This window comes from Nansenia antarctica, assembly GCF_963989245.1.
Source record: "Nansenia antarctica genome assembly, chromosome: 2".
NCBI classification, from domain to species: domain Eukaryota; kingdom Metazoa; phylum Chordata; class Actinopteri; order Argentiniformes; family Microstomatidae; genus Nansenia; species Nansenia antarctica.
The window spans coordinates 10721411-10738967 of record NC_137675.1 but is presented as its reverse complement, the minus strand read 5'-3'; the positions used below and the strand labels follow the sequence as shown (position 1 = coordinate 10738967).

Genomic DNA, 17557 nt, shown 5'->3' with positions numbered 1-17557 from the left:
CCCCCTGTCCACCGTGTCAACGTGTATGCTATGCTAGCTCTTCATCTGAGCAGGTTGGAGGGTTGGAGGGGCAGAATATGCTGCGTTTCACCAACACATGTCTACATGTGTGTGTGTGTGTGTGTGTGTGTGTGTGTGTGTGTGTGTGTGTATGTGTGTGTGTGTGTGTGTGTGACTGATCTTTTCCAAAAATGTGTGGCCCCACTTTCTTTGGCACGGTGCCGTCATCTTTGTCCGAAAATTACAGAATAAATCTGTGGTTTAAAAATAGGCTGAACGACAAAGCAGGGTCCTTGTCATTTTCTTTTCTTTTTTTTTGCAACTCTGAAAACCGCCATGCACGCACACGCGTATGTACTGTAGGCTAATATTCCATGCAGACTGTGCACATTGGAGAGTGTGAGAAGAGAAGAACACACAACGTCACAACAGAGAGCTGGGGGGGGAGAGGAGAGGAGAGGAGAGGAGAGAGAGAGAGAGAGAGAGAGAGAGAGAGAGAGAGAGAGAGAGAGAGAGAGAGAGAGAGAGAGAGAGAGAGAGAGAGAGAGAGAGAGAGAGAGAGAGAGAGAGAGAGAGGGGGGTGGGGTGGGGTGGGGGGGGTTGTTGGGTAATGTAGTTCCTTGTCTCCCCTCCCTTCCCGAGGGAGAGTGTGGTTGTGGTCTGGCTGACCTGGGGTCTGCTCTAAGGTGAGGCTCGAGAGGGGCAGAGGGTGCCAGGTAGGTGGCTCAGGACTGACCCTGGGTCAGGAGGTGGAGGGGGTCAGGGGTCACTTCTCCTGCAGCAGCGCGGGGATGTTGATGTTCCAGCCGATGGCCTGGCGGTCGAAGCCGCAGCTGAACAGGTTGCAGGAGGAGTTGTCCTCACACCAGGCCGAGCAGCACACCATACGCCGGTGGCCCTGCACACACACACACACACACACACACACACACGCGCAGACACACACACACACACACACACAAACACACAGAAACACGCACATGCATGCACGCGCACGCACACACACACACACAAACAGGCACACATGCGCACATGCAAACAGACACACACACACATATTTACACTGCTATTTCCAGATAATTCACAGATAACATTAGTACAGGAGTCACTGCACTATTTGTACAATGGATACATCCATTCTGCTCAGGGTTTAGACTACACCATTACTACCAGGAGTATCGATGCAGACTAACCTACATGTGGATTAGTTTAAATCCTGGGGGGGGGGGGGCAACTTCATTACACCACTAACACCAGCAATGTCCAACAAGGTAAGTAAACGCTTTCAAACACAGTGAAAGCGGGAGAAGAGTCGGCGTTTTATATTGTAGGCGTGTGTAGGGGTGTGTGTGTGTGTGTGTGTGTGTGTGTGTGGGGGGGGGGGGGGGGCGTACCTGTCGGTTGCTGCGGGGGAGTCGAGCCAGCCGCACCCCGGACATGTCAAACAGACGGACCTGGCGATTGTCGTGAGGAAGAGCGATGATTCTTTGGGTCGTCGACACGCTTATCCTGGGAGAGAGTCACATGACATCGTTGTCATCACGACGCTTTCTGACGTCACCTTGTTGTTAAAGCGATGTGAGAGAACACAGAGAGCTCTTACCTATTGACAGCGGAGTCGGTACGGATAGTTGCTATGGGCGACCGCATGTTCTTCAGGTCCCACACCTTGACCGTGCGGTCGTCGCTCCCGGAGACCACGTTGTCCCCGACCGTGAACACGGCTGACGTCACCGTGCTGGAACACACGAGAGAGGGAGGGGGGGGGAGGGAGGGAGAGAGAGAGGGAGGGAGAGAGAGAGAGAGAGAGAGAGAGACAGTCAGTCACGCTCACCACAGAGTGTGTTTGTCTGTGTGTCCTTGGAACACATGGTACGTGTGTGTGTGTGTGTGGGGGGGGGGGGTTATGGGACCAGAATGTTGAGAAACAGGAAGAATGACAAGGAGACGATCTCTCCTACAAGTACGGTACCAATGTGTTTTTGTTCTTTGACTGCCTCTGGTTATCTCCTAGAGAGAGACACTATGTGTAACTCCTGCAAGCTTGCATTAAAACGTATTCTTATTATTCATTGTTATTGGATTTGGACATGTCATCATTCACTGAATTTTGGAGTCTGACACCCAACAGAACTTATTAGGAAGTAAGAATTATTTTTCATCCACATTTTTCCTGTGGATGTGTGTGAGTGTGTGTGTGTGTGTGTGTGCGTGTGTGCGTGTGTGTGTGCGTGTGTGTGTGTGTGACTGACTCGGTGTGTCCCTGGAACACGTTGACAGAGTGGATGGATGGATCCCTGAAGTCCCACAGGCGGAAGGTGGTGTCTCTGGAGGAGGTGACCACCAGGCGCTGGGTGGGGTGGGTGCAGCAGTGGGTCAGCTCCTGGTCATGACCTGGACACACACACAAACAAGAATGAGTTACAGAACCTCTATAAGCTACCCAATTAGCTGATAAGCAGATACACACACACACACACAGACACACAGACACAGACACAGACAGAGACAGAGACAGAGACAGAGACAGAGACAGACCCAGAGACAGACACAGACACAGAGACAGACAGACACAGAGACAGAGACAGAGACAGAGACAGACACAGACACAGACACAGAGACAGAGACAGAGACAGACACAGACACACACACACACACAACAGATAAGCCGGTGGAGCGTCCAGCAGAGAGACTGACCAGTGAGGGAGTGTACGAGTTCAGACGTCTCCACGTCGTACAGGTTGGCAGCCCTGTCCCAGGAGGCCGTGACCACCTGCTTCCCCCCCACCAGCCAGTCTGCAGCGATGACCACCCCCTGGTGGCTGCGGAGGGTAGTGGTGGCCACGCGGATGGAGGGACACTCGTTAGGCCCGTCGGCGTCCCCGTCCGCCTCGTCTTTGTCGGAGAAGTCGATGTCGTCGTCACAGGGCAACTGCGCGCACACACGCACACGCACACGCGCACACACACACACACACACACACAGACACGTTTGCACGATTGCTTCGAGTGCACAGACTGGTCAGTGTTCTTGGGCTCTTCTGACGACATAAATGAACTCTGTGACGTGTAAGAAGTCTTCCCTTGAACTGAATGTGTCTAAAAACCAAGGTCACGACTATTGATTTTGGGAAGTTAGAGCCCTTCCCCGAACTCACAGTTATTGAGGGAACTGGGATTGATTTGGTGGAGAACTACAAATATTTGGGTTCTGTGTTTGATAATAGGTTGTTGCTTTCAGCCTAAAGTAGATGCCCTGCTCATGATAACTCTGTTCTACAGAACCTTTCTAGAGTCAGTGCTTTCGTTTAGTATTGTGGTGTGGATTGGGAGGCTGAATCTGGCCAATAAGAATAGGCTTGGTCGGCCAAACAAAGCTCTCTGACCTTTACGATCAGCAGGTGGTAAGGAAGGCCCATGTGGTGTTAGACTGTACTGACCACCCCCTGCAGAGGCAGTTTGAGCGTCTACCTTCAGGTAGAAGACATAGAGCTCCAACTCTCAAGGACTTCCGACTCTTTTGTACTTTCTGCCCTCCGTCGTCTTCACGTGAAGTGATCGTGCCCTGGACTGTATTGTATTGTTGTTTCTGTGTCTTGTCTGTTGTTGACTGTATGTTGTCTTTCATATTGTATTCATGATGGACTGAATGTGTTTTTAATACCTGGCTGCCACTAAATTTCCCAGAGGGAGATAATCCATTTCAGTGTTTCCCCTAGGTTTGCTGCCTTGGGGGGGTGGCATGGACCGTGGCATGGACCCCCCCCCCCCCCAGGGGGTAAGACCCTGCCTCATACCAGCGTCATGTCCAGGGGTGTACTTGTACATTAAGCCGCCTCACGCTACGGAAACAGGAGATAGGCTCCTGCCCTATGGGCCATTAGGCTCCAGAACCATCGGTTCTCAAGGCTACTTACTTATGTGGTCTTGACTACCTGTCCACTTTCTCACCTGGTTCTTGCTCTCTCTCTCTCTGGTGTGCCGAGCCGACACCATCCTGCTCTCTCTCCTTCTCTCCCTCCCTATCCTCCTCTCTCCCTTTTGCTTTCAACCAAAAGGTAAACAAAACAGCCAGAGTATGTATAATCTAATAAGAGGCATAAATTGATCCATATCAATTTATAACATAATTATAATTGAATATTGGATTGCTGTGGGCAATCCAGTCAGATAATGTCATTTTGACTTTACTCTCTCACCTGAAAAAAATGTGTATGTCCAACTATAAAAAACAGACATTTCCAATGCTTCAATCAACTGTCCATGAACTGTAAATATGCCATTATGGTATTGCCATGAAGCCCAACTCTAGCAGAATAAGAAAGATAGTATATCTACTTTAAGTAAAATAATAAAGTGCCTCCAGTTAGCTCTTTAGCTGGCAAGTGTGCAGCAGACTAGCTCATCTCATCACCTCTGAGCTAGCTATCTTGCTAGTTCTTTGACACTATTTACACTAGGGGTGTAACGGACCGCCTAACTCACGGATCGGATCGTGTCACGGTTTTTTAGTCACGGATCGGATCATTTTTCGGATCAACACAAAACATAAAAATAAAAATAAAAAGCTTTTTCCTCGAATTCTGTAAAAACACCACTTTTACTGTGTAAAACCCAACAACATTCAAGATGTCAAAACTGGTATATATATGTGTGTGTGTATATATGTATATATATATATACATACATACATGTATACATACATAACATATTCTACACTCAAACATTAGTCTACATATTAAACAGAAACACACATTCAACTTAAATGATGCAGTAGGAGAGAGGGAGGAGGCACCTGGTTGCAGCAGTGAATCACTGGGCTCTTTAAAGCAGACAAATAAACATGTTTTATGCCACTTTTAACTAAATAATAAAGTGAAACCTTACTTTAAACATGGTATGAAAAAATTGGCTACATTATCAGAAGTTGTCAAGCTGCCTTTTTCGTGCCTCCCGTCAACACACCAGGGTGTCGCGGCAAATGTGTGGCCATGCTCGTACGACTTTCTCGTTGCACAACGCTTAAACACCGTAACTTTGTTATCGACCACACTTCCAATGACACTGTCCGTCATTGTTATAATTGACAGAGAAGCCAAAGTGCTTCCATACATGGGATTTAAATGACGAGGGAGGCATTTCGAGTTCTTCTCTGTCGCCAACATTAGCAGCACTCGACATGATACACTTGGGCTGCGTTCGTAAATTTGCTCTGAGAGCGCCGGAGAGCACACTGGGTCCAACGTCATAAAGGGACCAAGTAATTTGATTGGACAAGAGGCGTTCCATGAATACTGATCAGATTCCAGAGCGAATTTACGAACGCAGCCTTGTTGTTCTGGATTTTTTTTCTCCATTATCAACCTATCATTGCGCTTTAGAGTAAAACAAAGCACGCAACTGTCACGTCTATCTTTTCATGGCAACTCTACATTGTGATTTACAAGGGATATTAACTAATATTAAGTAATATTATTACTTGGTTACATTTTGCAATTGATCCGCGGTACACATGCGTGCCGAACCGTGGGGGGCGATCCGATCCGTTACACAACTACCGTAATAACGACCAGTTTTAACCAACTTTCTCTGTCAGAACACTCAGCAATTATATTTGCTAACGTTTCAACTTGCTTACTTTCAATCTGCAGACATCACAGCCGGCAAAAACTCTCGCGTCTCGCGTGCACACTTGCGCAAAATCTTGTATTATTCTCCAGCGCTGGCACAGCGCGAAGTGTGGAGAGATAGGTCTGGCTATGCGAAGTGTGGAGATAGGTCTGGCTATGTGAAGTGTGGAGATAGGTCTGGCTATGCAAGACTACGGCGGACTAACGTTACCAACGAGCCTATGGGCTTGCCACTCGCCAGATTCGGGTTGGGTGCGTTTAAAAAACGCAGATATTTTAGCCTGCTTGTCAGATGTTTGGTGTCTCCGTCAGTAATAATTCCTCTTTCTTGGGGGGGCGGGGGGTTCCGTTGGGAGGGCGGCCCGCCCCCCCAAGGCAATGGTAGGGGAAACACTGCATTTGACTTGACTTGACACACGCAGAGTTTAAGTTGACCTACAGGTGTATTCTAAGACGAACAGAATGGAGAACACTGTGTCTGAATTAGATTATCGGACATCTGATTAGGGCCTAGAGTTTTTCCTTTCCCCCCCTGACCTGACCAGGAAAATCTCAAGGCCCTACTAGTGCTACGATTCATCAAACCGGCTTACACTGATGTCTGCAACAGGCTGGGGGGTGGGAAGCTGCACCATGTATCTCCAGATATGGGCGGTCTGGTCACCAGAGGCTGTTGGGGGGGGTCGGGGGGGGAGGGAGGGGGGGGAGGGGGGGGTGGCAGAGAGAAAGAGAGGGCTCAGAAAGGGAAGGCATCACTTCCAACCAATCCACAATTTTATTGCCTTTTAACCTTTTTGGATGGAGGATATGTCCCTCTCATTTCCTGTTCAATCAATCAAAGTAGCTACGTCGTCTCCCGAGTGACAAGGACAGCCAGCTAGGGATAAGCTGCGAAAGCTATTTCCGCAGGAAAGAACGGGACATGAAATGTTACTACGGCGACATGCCCGGGGTGACGGCAATAAAAGGGTGGATAGGGCTGCCTTCGTATATCAAAGATAAGAGTGTTGTGATCAAGGCAATTTGATAACACATTTCTCCTCGCTCACCTGTCAGCGCCATCTGTTCAGTGGGATGGAACTTGATTGAGTTCACTGGAAAGATACAAGCATATCACACATGTACGGTTTGCTAGGTGATAAGTGAAATACAGACATTCTATCACAAAATGTTGTAAATGACTGTTAAAAACACTCAACTGTAGACAATATCAGACCAACTGATTCATGCATATGAGGGGAGGCTGGTGGAGGTAGAAATCGTGAGGACGGGCTCATTGTAACGCACAGAACGGACTGAGGAATGGTGTGTTTGGTACCACTACCTCCTTCCATTCCAGGCGTTACAATGAGCCAGCCTCCCCAGACGCGTATGCGTTTCATGGATCACGTGACCGCATGGAGCCTCTCACCTGATCCTGCGTGGCCCACATACTTGAGGAGGCACTTCCCCGTCTCGATGCTCCACAGCATGGCACTGTGATCTTCAGACAGACAGACACAGAGAGACAGACAGACACAGAGAGACAGACAGACACAGAGACACAGAGAGACAGACAGACACGTGGTGAACAGAAGCTATGACCAGCAGGAGGCATTTAGGCCACTGACGCACTGTAATAATTGACAAATACACTACCAGCCTTATTACCAAGCACATCATTCGGCTGTTAGGGGATTGAATATTAAACCAACGTGAAAATGTCCATTTAACCTTGAAAATAAAAATAACTATTAAATAAATGAGGGAGTGAAACCAAAGCGTCCGTCAGGAGTCTTACAAATAAAATAAATAAACAGGGGTAGGACAGTATAAACAGGGGTAGGACAGGATAAGCCTAGGCTTCTTCCTACTCCTTTTCGAACAATTGATAGGACTGTAACCTACATATTAGTTATTTCTTATTTCTTATTTTAAATCATGTTCGAAATAAAGATTCATTCATTCATTCATTCATTCATTCATTCAAATATTAGCTGAGCAAGATTTGGACTCAGGACATTGAGCTGTTCCTACCTGCTGATGCGGTTCCCAGCACCACAGGCTGGGTCCTGGTGACACTGAGGTCCCATATGCCGTCCCTGTGGCCCACATACTCCTTCACCAGCTGGCACACGGCCCGGGACGTGGTGGCTTTAAAACTGGACACGATCTGGGAGGGGCAGAGACACCACACTGGTAACGGCCTCAACACTGATCCCTGCTGCGTCCCTGATTCTCCACCCTTCTCCTTGTAGTGTACTGTACACTTGCCCTGTTCACTTCTCTCTCCTCACGTGGATTTTAAAGCATAGGGGTGGTGTAAGTAAGTAAGCTAGGCTCTTACACCAGTCCTACGTCTTTAAGTCCATGTGAGGTTAGTGAACAAGTGCATACTTCAGGGAAAAGGGAGTGGAACTAAGACGCAGGGAAGGAGTTGGTGCCAAGCAGGGCAGGGGTGGAAGCAGTGACTGCGGAAGCGGAGAGGAGGGGGACATTACTACAGGAAACCAGTCAGTAAGAGACCTCGGGCGCAGCTAAGAAGCTCTGGTTGGTTTCATCATCATTCATATCAACCAGGGATGCAGAGGAGCAACGTTAATATCTGCTTTTTTTATTATTGTTTTAAAATGTGGGTAAATGCGATTCGACATAAAAAAAAAGTGCGTAAATGGCTTTAATGTGCGTTTATCCTCAGTCACATCCCTGATATCAACTCAGTATCGTGTCGGAGTCGGACACACACACATCAACAAAATATGTTGCATTAATCAAACTTGATTTTTAATGCAAAGCTGTGAAAGAAAATGTTGTTTGACGGGGGATAAAGAATAGATTAAGCAATATAAAGTTATTAAACATAGGAGTTGAAATAATATCGAAGTCAAACAGTTATCATCAGAATCCTGATGGTTTAAGGTGTTTACGTCTAAGATTGAGATAAAACAGGCAGGACTTCTTTTGGGCGTTGGAAACAAACCACTTAATAAGTCCCAACTGTAAAGGCAGGAGGGAATAAAGTATCAGGTCATCAGGTTTTACACAAAACAAACAAACAAACACCATGGAAACAAACAAACATTGAACTGTAAATACAATCTAACAGAAATGAAAATGGGGAGTCAAAACACTCTAAGAACAATAATAAACATAGTAATAAACATTTAGAAAAGCACAATAACACCATTTAACACCACAATTGTTATGTTCGAAAAGGTTGATGTGTTGAGTTGCAGACGGTTTGTTTTCCAACCAAAGTCTGCATTTTCTTTTAGGGGATTGATGGTTTATAAGCAAGCGGTTTGGCAGCCTAACTACACGTGGCTTAGCTAGCTAGCAGCAGCTCTGAATTTCTCTGGTTGGCTCAGCTAAAACATCTGAGCATGAATGTTTAACACAGGAAGGTGGATTTTCTGTATGAAAAAGGAAAGCTGAAGCTTCGTTAATGTAGTAGTATAGCAAAGTATAGTAGTAGTATGTATCAAAGTACACCTAGGTGTATGGTTTAAGTACAAATAGCCTAGAGTAGCAGAGAGGACTGTTTCTGAATTCAGAACCTGTGTTAATGCACCATGAGCGTAACATGCTACATTTAACAACGAGGCAACAGGCAGTGGAATGTGTTAGATATCGCAAAGCCGTGCTACATCAGCTGCAGTAGGCTAGGCTACATAGCTACATCAGTGTTGCCAAATCAGTTGCAGTAGGCTAGGCTACATACAGTCATGGCCAAAAATATTGGCACCGCACTTACATATATGCAGATAATGCAGCACTTCTCCCAGAAAATTGTTTCAATTACAAATGCTTTGGTATTTACATGTTTATTTATTTTTGTTTGCATTGGAACAACACAAAAAAGCATAGAAAAAATAAAAAAGCCAAATTTGATATCATTCCACGCAGAACTCCAAAAATGGACTGGACAAAATTAAACTAACTAACTAACAACTTCATATTTGGTAGCACACCCTTTGGAAAAGATAACTGAAATCAATCGCTTCCTGTAACCATGAATGAGTTTCCTACACCTCTCTACTGTAACCACGAATGGGTTTCCTACACCTCTCTACTGTAACCACGAATGAGTTTCCGACACCTCTCTACTGTAACCACGAATGAGTTCCTACACCTCTCTACTGGAATTCTGGACCACTCTTCTTTTGCCTACTGCTCCAGGTCTCTCACATCTGAAGGGTGCCTTCTCTCAACTGCTGTTTTGAGATCGCTCCACTGGTGTTCTATGGGATTTAGATCTGGACTCTAACCCTAACCCATAAAAATAAAACAAAATAAATAAATAATGTCCAACACATGCCCTTTAACCCTTAGGGCTCTGACATCAACACTAAATACATGATTCCACGTATCCCTTTTCTGCTTATAGACCTACTACAGCATATGACTGCATGAGGGGAGGCTGTCGGTGGTGGAAATCAGAGGACAGGCTCATTATAATGAGATCCCTCATTCCATACCATGCCTTTCAATGAGCCCGTTCTCTGGTTCCTGCCTCCACCAGCCTCCCCTGATGACTGCATCATATGAATTCAGTGCTCTTCCCACTGCATAGGCTTCCTTGTCAATGCAAACATGTGTTAGGTGCCTAAGGTGACAAATGAAGGGTACAGCCTTAAATACGGTTTTAGTCTGGTGAGTGAAACCAATTAGTGTCCATCCAGAGTGGTCTTAGAAACAAAATAACGACTCCTACATTTGAATGGCCAATTGTCTTGGAGAGGGAGGGTCCGCCCCGTGGCTGGGCTGCTCATGCATGTTCATAATGGCACACACAGGGTGAGGGGGTGGGGGGGGGGGGGGGGGAGGGTGGAGAAGTTACCCATGAGTCTCCAGCCCACAACTCCCAGTTTGTCACATTGAAGTTGCGAGCTGGTCCACCTACTCTGCCGTGGAACGACTGCGAGCGCTACAGAGCACAGGTGAAGAGGAGAGCAGGGGTGAGTTTCCCAAGAAACTTTGTAGCTAAATGAGTACTTGATCTACTTTTTGAAAATCCAGGCCCACTCCTCCCAAAGACAAGCCAAGTTCCTTCATTTAACACATTTCCGTTAGCTGACGCACAGAAGATTGACCAGCAAACAATCGTTACTGTCTCGTGGCTTTGTATTGGTTGTACTGCTAATCGGGATGTCAGGATAAATTAAGTACTTCTTAAGCAGCAAAGCTTTTGTGAAACCGACCCCAGTTCTTTTATTTCTTATTTTTTTAACATCATCTGAATTCTTAGATAAAAACCAATCCCCAGTTTGATTACATCTAGGTTGTGTATTCACCAACACACCAAGTAAACATTCACTACCATTTCCAAAGCTTCTTCTACAAACATACATATCATATAATGTACATTCCACACCTAGAATCATCTATGCATCCCAAAATCATTTCTTCAGTAATCAAATACAACCAGTATTGTTAGGCCCAAAATTCGTTCCACATACAGTCCGGCTACAGTGTAGGATGCATGCCAGAGAGGAGGGTGTTTACCTTGCTTGTAGAGGCCTTGTAGGTGGTCTTCAGCTTCTGGGACAGTTGGCTTGTGCTATGACTTGCTGCGCACAAAAAAGTACAGACCACATGATTACAGGAAAGATAGAGGAGAAACAACTGTGGATGCTAAGTGGGATCCTTGGGATGACCCTACCCTGAATTCTAACCCTAACCGTAACCCCTATCCTTACCTGAACCCTAACTCTAACCGTAACCGTAACCCCTATCCTTACCTGAACCCTAACCCTAACCCTAACCTTAACCCCTATCCTTACCTGAACCCTAACCTTAACCCTTATCCTAACCATTTTGAATCTTCCATGGGTTGATGTCAGGGTCGGGCAGGCCAAAGCATCCCACTTAGCATTCACCGAAAAACCACATACATTGAAGACTATCACCGTACAGTCCTAGTGTATTGAAGACTATCACCGTACAGTCCAAGTGTATTGAAGACTATCACCGTACAGTCCTAGTGTATTGAAGACTATCACCGTACAGTCCTAGTGTAGTGTGGCAAAATTATGGATCTCTCATTACATTTCTTTTGGTTGTTATTAGAGTCCTCTGTATCAGTATATACAGGTTAATGAAGTGGTTAATGATGTATAAAACAGCAATAAATGTATGAATCAACAGTCATTCTGCTGTCTCAAACCTTTTGCTTTCAGGGCCCCCTTGGCCATGTCTCCCCCCTCGATGGTTTGTCCTTCCGCCGTCAGACGATCGTTCAGGGTTTCAATCTCTCTGCGCACTACAGACAGGCAGAGTCCATGTCAGGTGATACTAATAGGACGCCTGAAGAAGGTCTATGACTGAAAGCTTGCGCAATAAACAACGTTTTTTGCACAGTTTTGAGTGTGGGGATGCTGTTTTTTTGCACTCTATCGATACTCTTCAGTTCCAGCACCTCAGCTAAGTCTGATCACGGATGAGCGGTGGTATTTTCACTATTTAGGTGTAACTAATAGCTATCGGTTTGATAACCAAACAGACCAATTGGGATCAATTGTTACATATGCTCCAACCAGCAACCTCACACAGGAAGACAAAGGTGATGTCATCCCACCGTTATAAATGTGATGTTTATCACGTTTCTACAGGTTTGTTCTGTTGACAGAGTGAATGAAGTGACACCTGCTGCAATGACTTTACATAAACACCATGCAAATGTCACCCCCCCAAAGGTGCGCTACGTTTAGTACTTACACTCAATATTTTCAATGTAGAGGTTCTCAAACTCCCTCTCGATCTGGCCAAACAGGTCCAGAAGATTGCTCCTCAAAGACAACGGCAGTTTGGAGTCCTGCAGAGGTAAGACGGGTGAGAGACGGACACGTCTAGAGGCCAACCATTCACAGGTGGGGGAAGTAACACACACACACACACACACACACACACACACACACATACACACATACACACATACACACATACACACACATACACACACATACACATACACACACATACACACACATCCAGTAGGGCTGGTTACCCGAACCTAGATGAACCCTAGTCGTAGACTAAGCATAATTGTGTCTATAGAGTATCTCCATTGACAGTTTAGTTTAGTCCAGGACTAGGCTTAATCTGTGTCTGGGAAACTGGGTCATAGGGCCCAACACAATAGCTACAGTTCCAGGGCTGGGGGGTCAATTCCATGTCAACTCAGTCCATTCAGGAAGTAAACAGAAATTCCAATTCCATTTCCAATTTTTTTCCTGTGTTTTTCAATGAGGAAAATGTAGAACATTCGGAATTGAGTTTACTTCCGGAATTCCCCCCCCCTAACCATTGTCTTAGGACAGATAGCATGACTCTCTCAACACCGATGGTAGGCTAGTAGTTCAGCGTGAAGTGGGGTGGCGCTAGAATGACAACACCTGACATAAGACAATGTCCCCTAACACAATAGATACATATGGTGTTGCCATCACAACAGGCCAACCGACAAGTATGTCGAGGGTTCTGACAAACACAAAATGCTAACTGCATTTCAAATTTCAAGTTCAATTCCCACTGGGATTACATGAACAAAAAAATGAATGCACTCACTGTACTGCAAGTCGATTTGGAAAAAAACAACGTGTGCTAAATAAAAATAAAAATAAAAGACACAGGTAAACACATTTGAGAGAGGAAGTCAGTCACATAGCAAATGGTTTCTGTCTTACTGTCACAAACCAGATGGACGAATCCAACCAAGTCACTTTCATTTCTAACACAGAAATACTCATTCTACCAGAGCCTGGATCTCCGGCTGAAAAGAGACCCAGCTATAAATGCACAGACACAGGCCTATTCTGGGGGTACACAGGCTTATTGTGCCTTTGCTTCCAGTTCCAGCTGCTTTCTAAGGAGCTCAGTGGAGAGCGCTCTTTGCATTCATAGCTTCACAGTACTGTAACAAGGCCTGATGCCGGGGGGGAACACACGTACGCTACAGTGCACACATTAACAGTACAGCCAAGCAACAGCATGCCGGTTTGAAGAGTCAAATGCTCCGGGGGGCATTTGAGAGAACCTGTATATCGCATCACAGAGAGGTTTGCTCAAAACGCTAAAATGAACGTAACATTCTCTTCATAAGAGCAAAGCTCGTTTGAAAAGCATGTTGGACTGGGCTTCCTGGGGATTCGTGACATGAAACCTTGTTGGCAAAAGGGGAAGGAAAGGTATATGGCACAAGAACCCAACACTCTAGAACACTCAGGAATTCAAGAACATAACACTACATACATCTAGGCTAATCTATCTACTGTAATAGGCTACTTGATAGGAAATCTATTGAGAAATGACGCTACTGTACATTGTAAGACACAGGGGTCACCTGACTTACCTCCATTCTCAGGAAGCTTTCCAGATTATCAGAAGATTTAGACTATGACCGTTCAACGAGAGTGGGCCAGAATAACAGAAACAAAACAAAACAAAACAAAAAAGTTATAAAACAAGGATTAGGTAGCGGTTTAACCCCACGACCTGGATCGCTGAGATGAAATGATTCGTCTACTAGTAATTCAAGTTAAAAATACAACTGCACTTCCACGAACATTAGCAGACATGAACTGAAGAACGGAGCCAGAGGTACTTGGCAGTTGAGCCTTTTTCTCAATAAACTCCTCCACCTCGTGGCAAAAAAAAAAAACGGGCATCCGAATTTAGGCCTAAAAAAACAGCTAGTAAAATAATGTTTCTTGATTCATCAGCGGCTAATAATAGTAACAAGAGATGCAGTTACAGGAACTACGAAAGAAGAAGAGCTTTCCGCCAAAACATATTCACGATTCAACAAATTCGGTATTCATATTCAGCAGACATTCCAACGGCTGGAGAGCTTTGTGGAAAACAACCAACTGCTGCCTGAGGCTGTCTAGAAAGGACCGGCGCTGAGGCTCTTCAGACGCATCTGTCAACGTCTTGTCTGCAGACTGTTTTGTTCATCTATTTGTGTTTCCATGTCAGCAGACATCCCTTCACTTCAAACGTACTGTAAGGATCTGATGAAACCACTATGTTATAATCATCACTTATTTACTAAATTGATCAGTTTGATCGGAATTTATTCGTTTGAGACAATTTGCTTCAACTGGAGAGTGGAAAAAGGCAATCAAGCGTTAATCAGTGTTGACAATTTTGAGTTAATCAGTGTTGACAATCATGAGTTAATCAGTGCTGACACTAATTAAAAGTTCAGTGTTCTCTAAACTGATATAGTAACATAGTGTAACTGGCTTCAGCCTACTTTGGGCCAGTGTGATCTGAGCTGATCTCAGCTGACCTACGCCAGTGTGATCTAAGCTGCTAACTAAGCACCGTTTATCTGCAATACAAGGTAACAACAACAACAACAACAACAACCACTGCTCACCTGTCCCGCCACCATCTCCCTCTGCTCACCTGTCCCTCCACCAACTCCCTCTACAGGCCTGACCCAACGCTCACCTGTCCCTCCACCATCTCCCTCTGCTCACCTGTCCCTCCACCATCTCCCTCTGCTCACCTGACCCTCCAACATCTCCCTCTGCTCACCGGTCCCTCCACCATCTCCCTCTGCTCACCTGTCCCTCCACCATCTCCCTCTGCTCACCTGTCCCTCCACCATCTCCCTCTGCTCACCTGTCCCTCCACCATCTCCCTCTGCTCACCTGTCCCTCCACCATCTCCCTCTGCTCACCTGACCCTCCAACATCTCCCTCTGCTCACCTGTCCCTCCACCATCTCCCTCTGCTCACCTGTCCCTCCACCATCTCCCTCTGCTCACCTGTCCCTCCAGCATCTCCCTCTGCTCACCTGTCCCTCCACCATCTCCCTCTACAGGCCTGACCCTACACTCACCTGTCCCGCCACCATCTCCCTCTGCTCACCTGTCCCTCCACCATCTCCCTCTGCTCACCTGTCCCTCCACCATCTCCCTCTACAGGCCTGACCCTACACTCACCTGTCCCTCCAGCATCTCCCTCTGCTCACCTGTCCCGCCACCATCTCCCTCTGCTCACCTGTCCCTCGACCATCTCCCTCTGCTCACCTGTCCCTCCACCATCTCCCTCTGCTCACCTGACCCTCCACCATCTGCCTCTGCTCACCTGTCCCTCCAGCATCTCCCTCTGCAGGGCCGTCCTCTCCTGCTCCGTGCTGTTGGTCCTGCGGATGGACAGGCTGTGGGACTTGCGCTTCTGCTTGGCCTGGCGGGCGGCTGCACTGCTTCCACTTTCCACAGGCATCGTTCCTCCTCACAGATCACCCAACGCTCAATGTGAAACTGTGGAAGACCAAGGAGGGAACGGCACAGGGGTCGGTTAGAGACCATTGTAGACTGCTCTGTTATGCTGCATTCAAGTGCTCCCTCGGAATTGGAAAACGCAGCAGAAGTTCGGCAACTCGTGTACCTCGGAGATCTGAGTTTCCCCAAGATCACGATCACAGAATTAGCCAATAGGGAACTTACGCTATGCAAAATCCTACGCTAAAGCTTGGTGGGAGGTTCAGAGTTTCAGAGGAGCACTTGAATGCACCGTTAGTCTGGATCTATACGAGAAGCATCAAAGGAATGATTTGATTCAGTAGAGGCCGGTGGAGGCAGAAATCAGGCTCATTGTAATGCATGTAACAGAATGAGGAATGGTATCAAACACCCCATTCCACATATTTCTAACTCCACTTATGTCATTGTATAGCATCAGGGTGGATCTGTGTGTCTAAGGTAAACAAACATAATCACATCCAAGACTCATATCCATCTGTTCATTATTGTGACAGCATCACAACTTCAAGCATGTGTAATACCAGTAATAACAGAGAGAGAAGAAACGATACACTGATCATCATATGAAACAACATGTTAGTCGACTTAAGGTTTATTACTCATTGAGAGACCAGATAATAAAATGACATGTCAGCACAACAACCTTACAATCAGAAACCATTTTGCCCTTGAGAAAGAGTCCGGAACAAAACATGCAATGTGTGGAGCACTCTTTAAATGTGTTTTAGCTAGCTAATTCTAAAACATACGCATTTGAGATGACAGATGCGAAGATTGGCCTAAGCTTTTGAGCTGCCTGTGTCTATCGGATCAGCCTGATCACCCTGATCCACCCCTGGCAGACCAACACAGTCAACTAGCCTGCTAGCAACCAAGCTAACGCTGGGACAATACTGATGTCCCTGACTGAGGTGACAGTTAAAAAACGAACTAGAGAGGTTTGCACAAAACGGAACTTTTATCCCTTAACAAAAGATGACCACGGGAGTGACGTGACGTTACATTTCCAAGACGAAATGTTATCTGTACATAGCTAGGTGGCTAAGCAGCCACACTGACTGACTGAGGCTGCGTTCGTAAATACTCTCTGGAAATCTGATCAGCACTCCCGAAATGCCTCTTGTCCAATCAAATTGATTGGTCCCTTTATGACGTTGAACCCAGTGTGCGCTCCGGCGCACTCAGAGCGAATTGACGAACGCAGGCCGAACATGAGTTGTCATTGCTGGAAGGCTTGGCAGGAGAACCGAGCTTAGCTAGCAGTCTAGGCTAGGATACAAACCAGAGACCGTACTTACATGAATGACTGGCTAGATATGCAGGTTTTTATTCAGTGTCGTGCGGTTTAGAGCGATCATTTTCCTCAAGAGAACAGAATCATCTGGACTGGGTTTGCCTGGTTGTTGACGTCTCCCCAGCTGATGACAGGGCTCGCCGTCTCATCCGGGTCCCTGGTCCACCTATGGAAGTCACGCCCACTTCCGGGTCTCTTGTTTAGGCTGCGTTCGTAAATTCGCTCTGGAAATCTGATCGGCACTCATGGAATGCCTCTTGTCCAATCAAATTACTTGGTCCCTTTATGCCGTTGAACCCAGTGTGGGCTCCGGCGCTCTCAGAGCGAATTTACGAACGCACCCTTTGTGCTCTGAAAGTTGGATATTCTTTAATCGAC

At 46.4% G+C, this 17557-nt stretch overlaps 1 protein-coding gene across 1 annotated transcript; it reads right to left on the bottom strand.

The window, feature by feature from the left end:
- Positions 1 to 658: 658 nt before the first annotated feature.
- On the bottom strand, positions 659 to 17316 carry LOC308151561 (WD repeat-containing protein 37). The gene is made up of 14 exons (XM_080524456.1): positions 17184 to 17316; positions 15707 to 15882; positions 12327 to 12423; positions 11776 to 11871; positions 11115 to 11179; positions 7647 to 7782; positions 7042 to 7113; positions 6680 to 6724; positions 6224 to 6300; positions 2698 to 2932; positions 2253 to 2394; positions 1604 to 1738; positions 1395 to 1509; positions 659 to 898 (listed from the first exon to the last, which is right to left on the bottom strand). Exons 2-14 carry the CDS (start codon positions 15842 to 15844, stop codon positions 767 to 769), a joined length of 1485 nt encoding a protein of 494 aa, XP_080380582.1. The 5' UTR covers positions 15845 to 15882; positions 17184 to 17316; the 3' UTR covers positions 659 to 766.
- Positions 17317 to 17557: the final 241 nt, after the last annotated feature.

Excerpts from the sequence above, each read along its gene's own strand:
- LOC308151561 (XM_080524456.1), bottom strand. The coding sequence starts at position 15,844 with ATGCCTGTGGAAAGTGGAAGCAGTGCAGCCGCCCGCCAGGCCAAGCAG. Across the intron at positions 12,424-15,706 it reads GGGAGATGCTGGAGGGACAG|GACTCCAAACTGCCGTTGTC; the intron begins GTGAGCAGAGGC and ends TTACCTCTGCAG. Across the intron at positions 899-1,394 it reads TCCCCCGCAGCAACCGACAG|GGCCACCGGCGTATGGTGTG; the intron begins GTACGCCCCCCC and ends GTGTGTGTGCAG.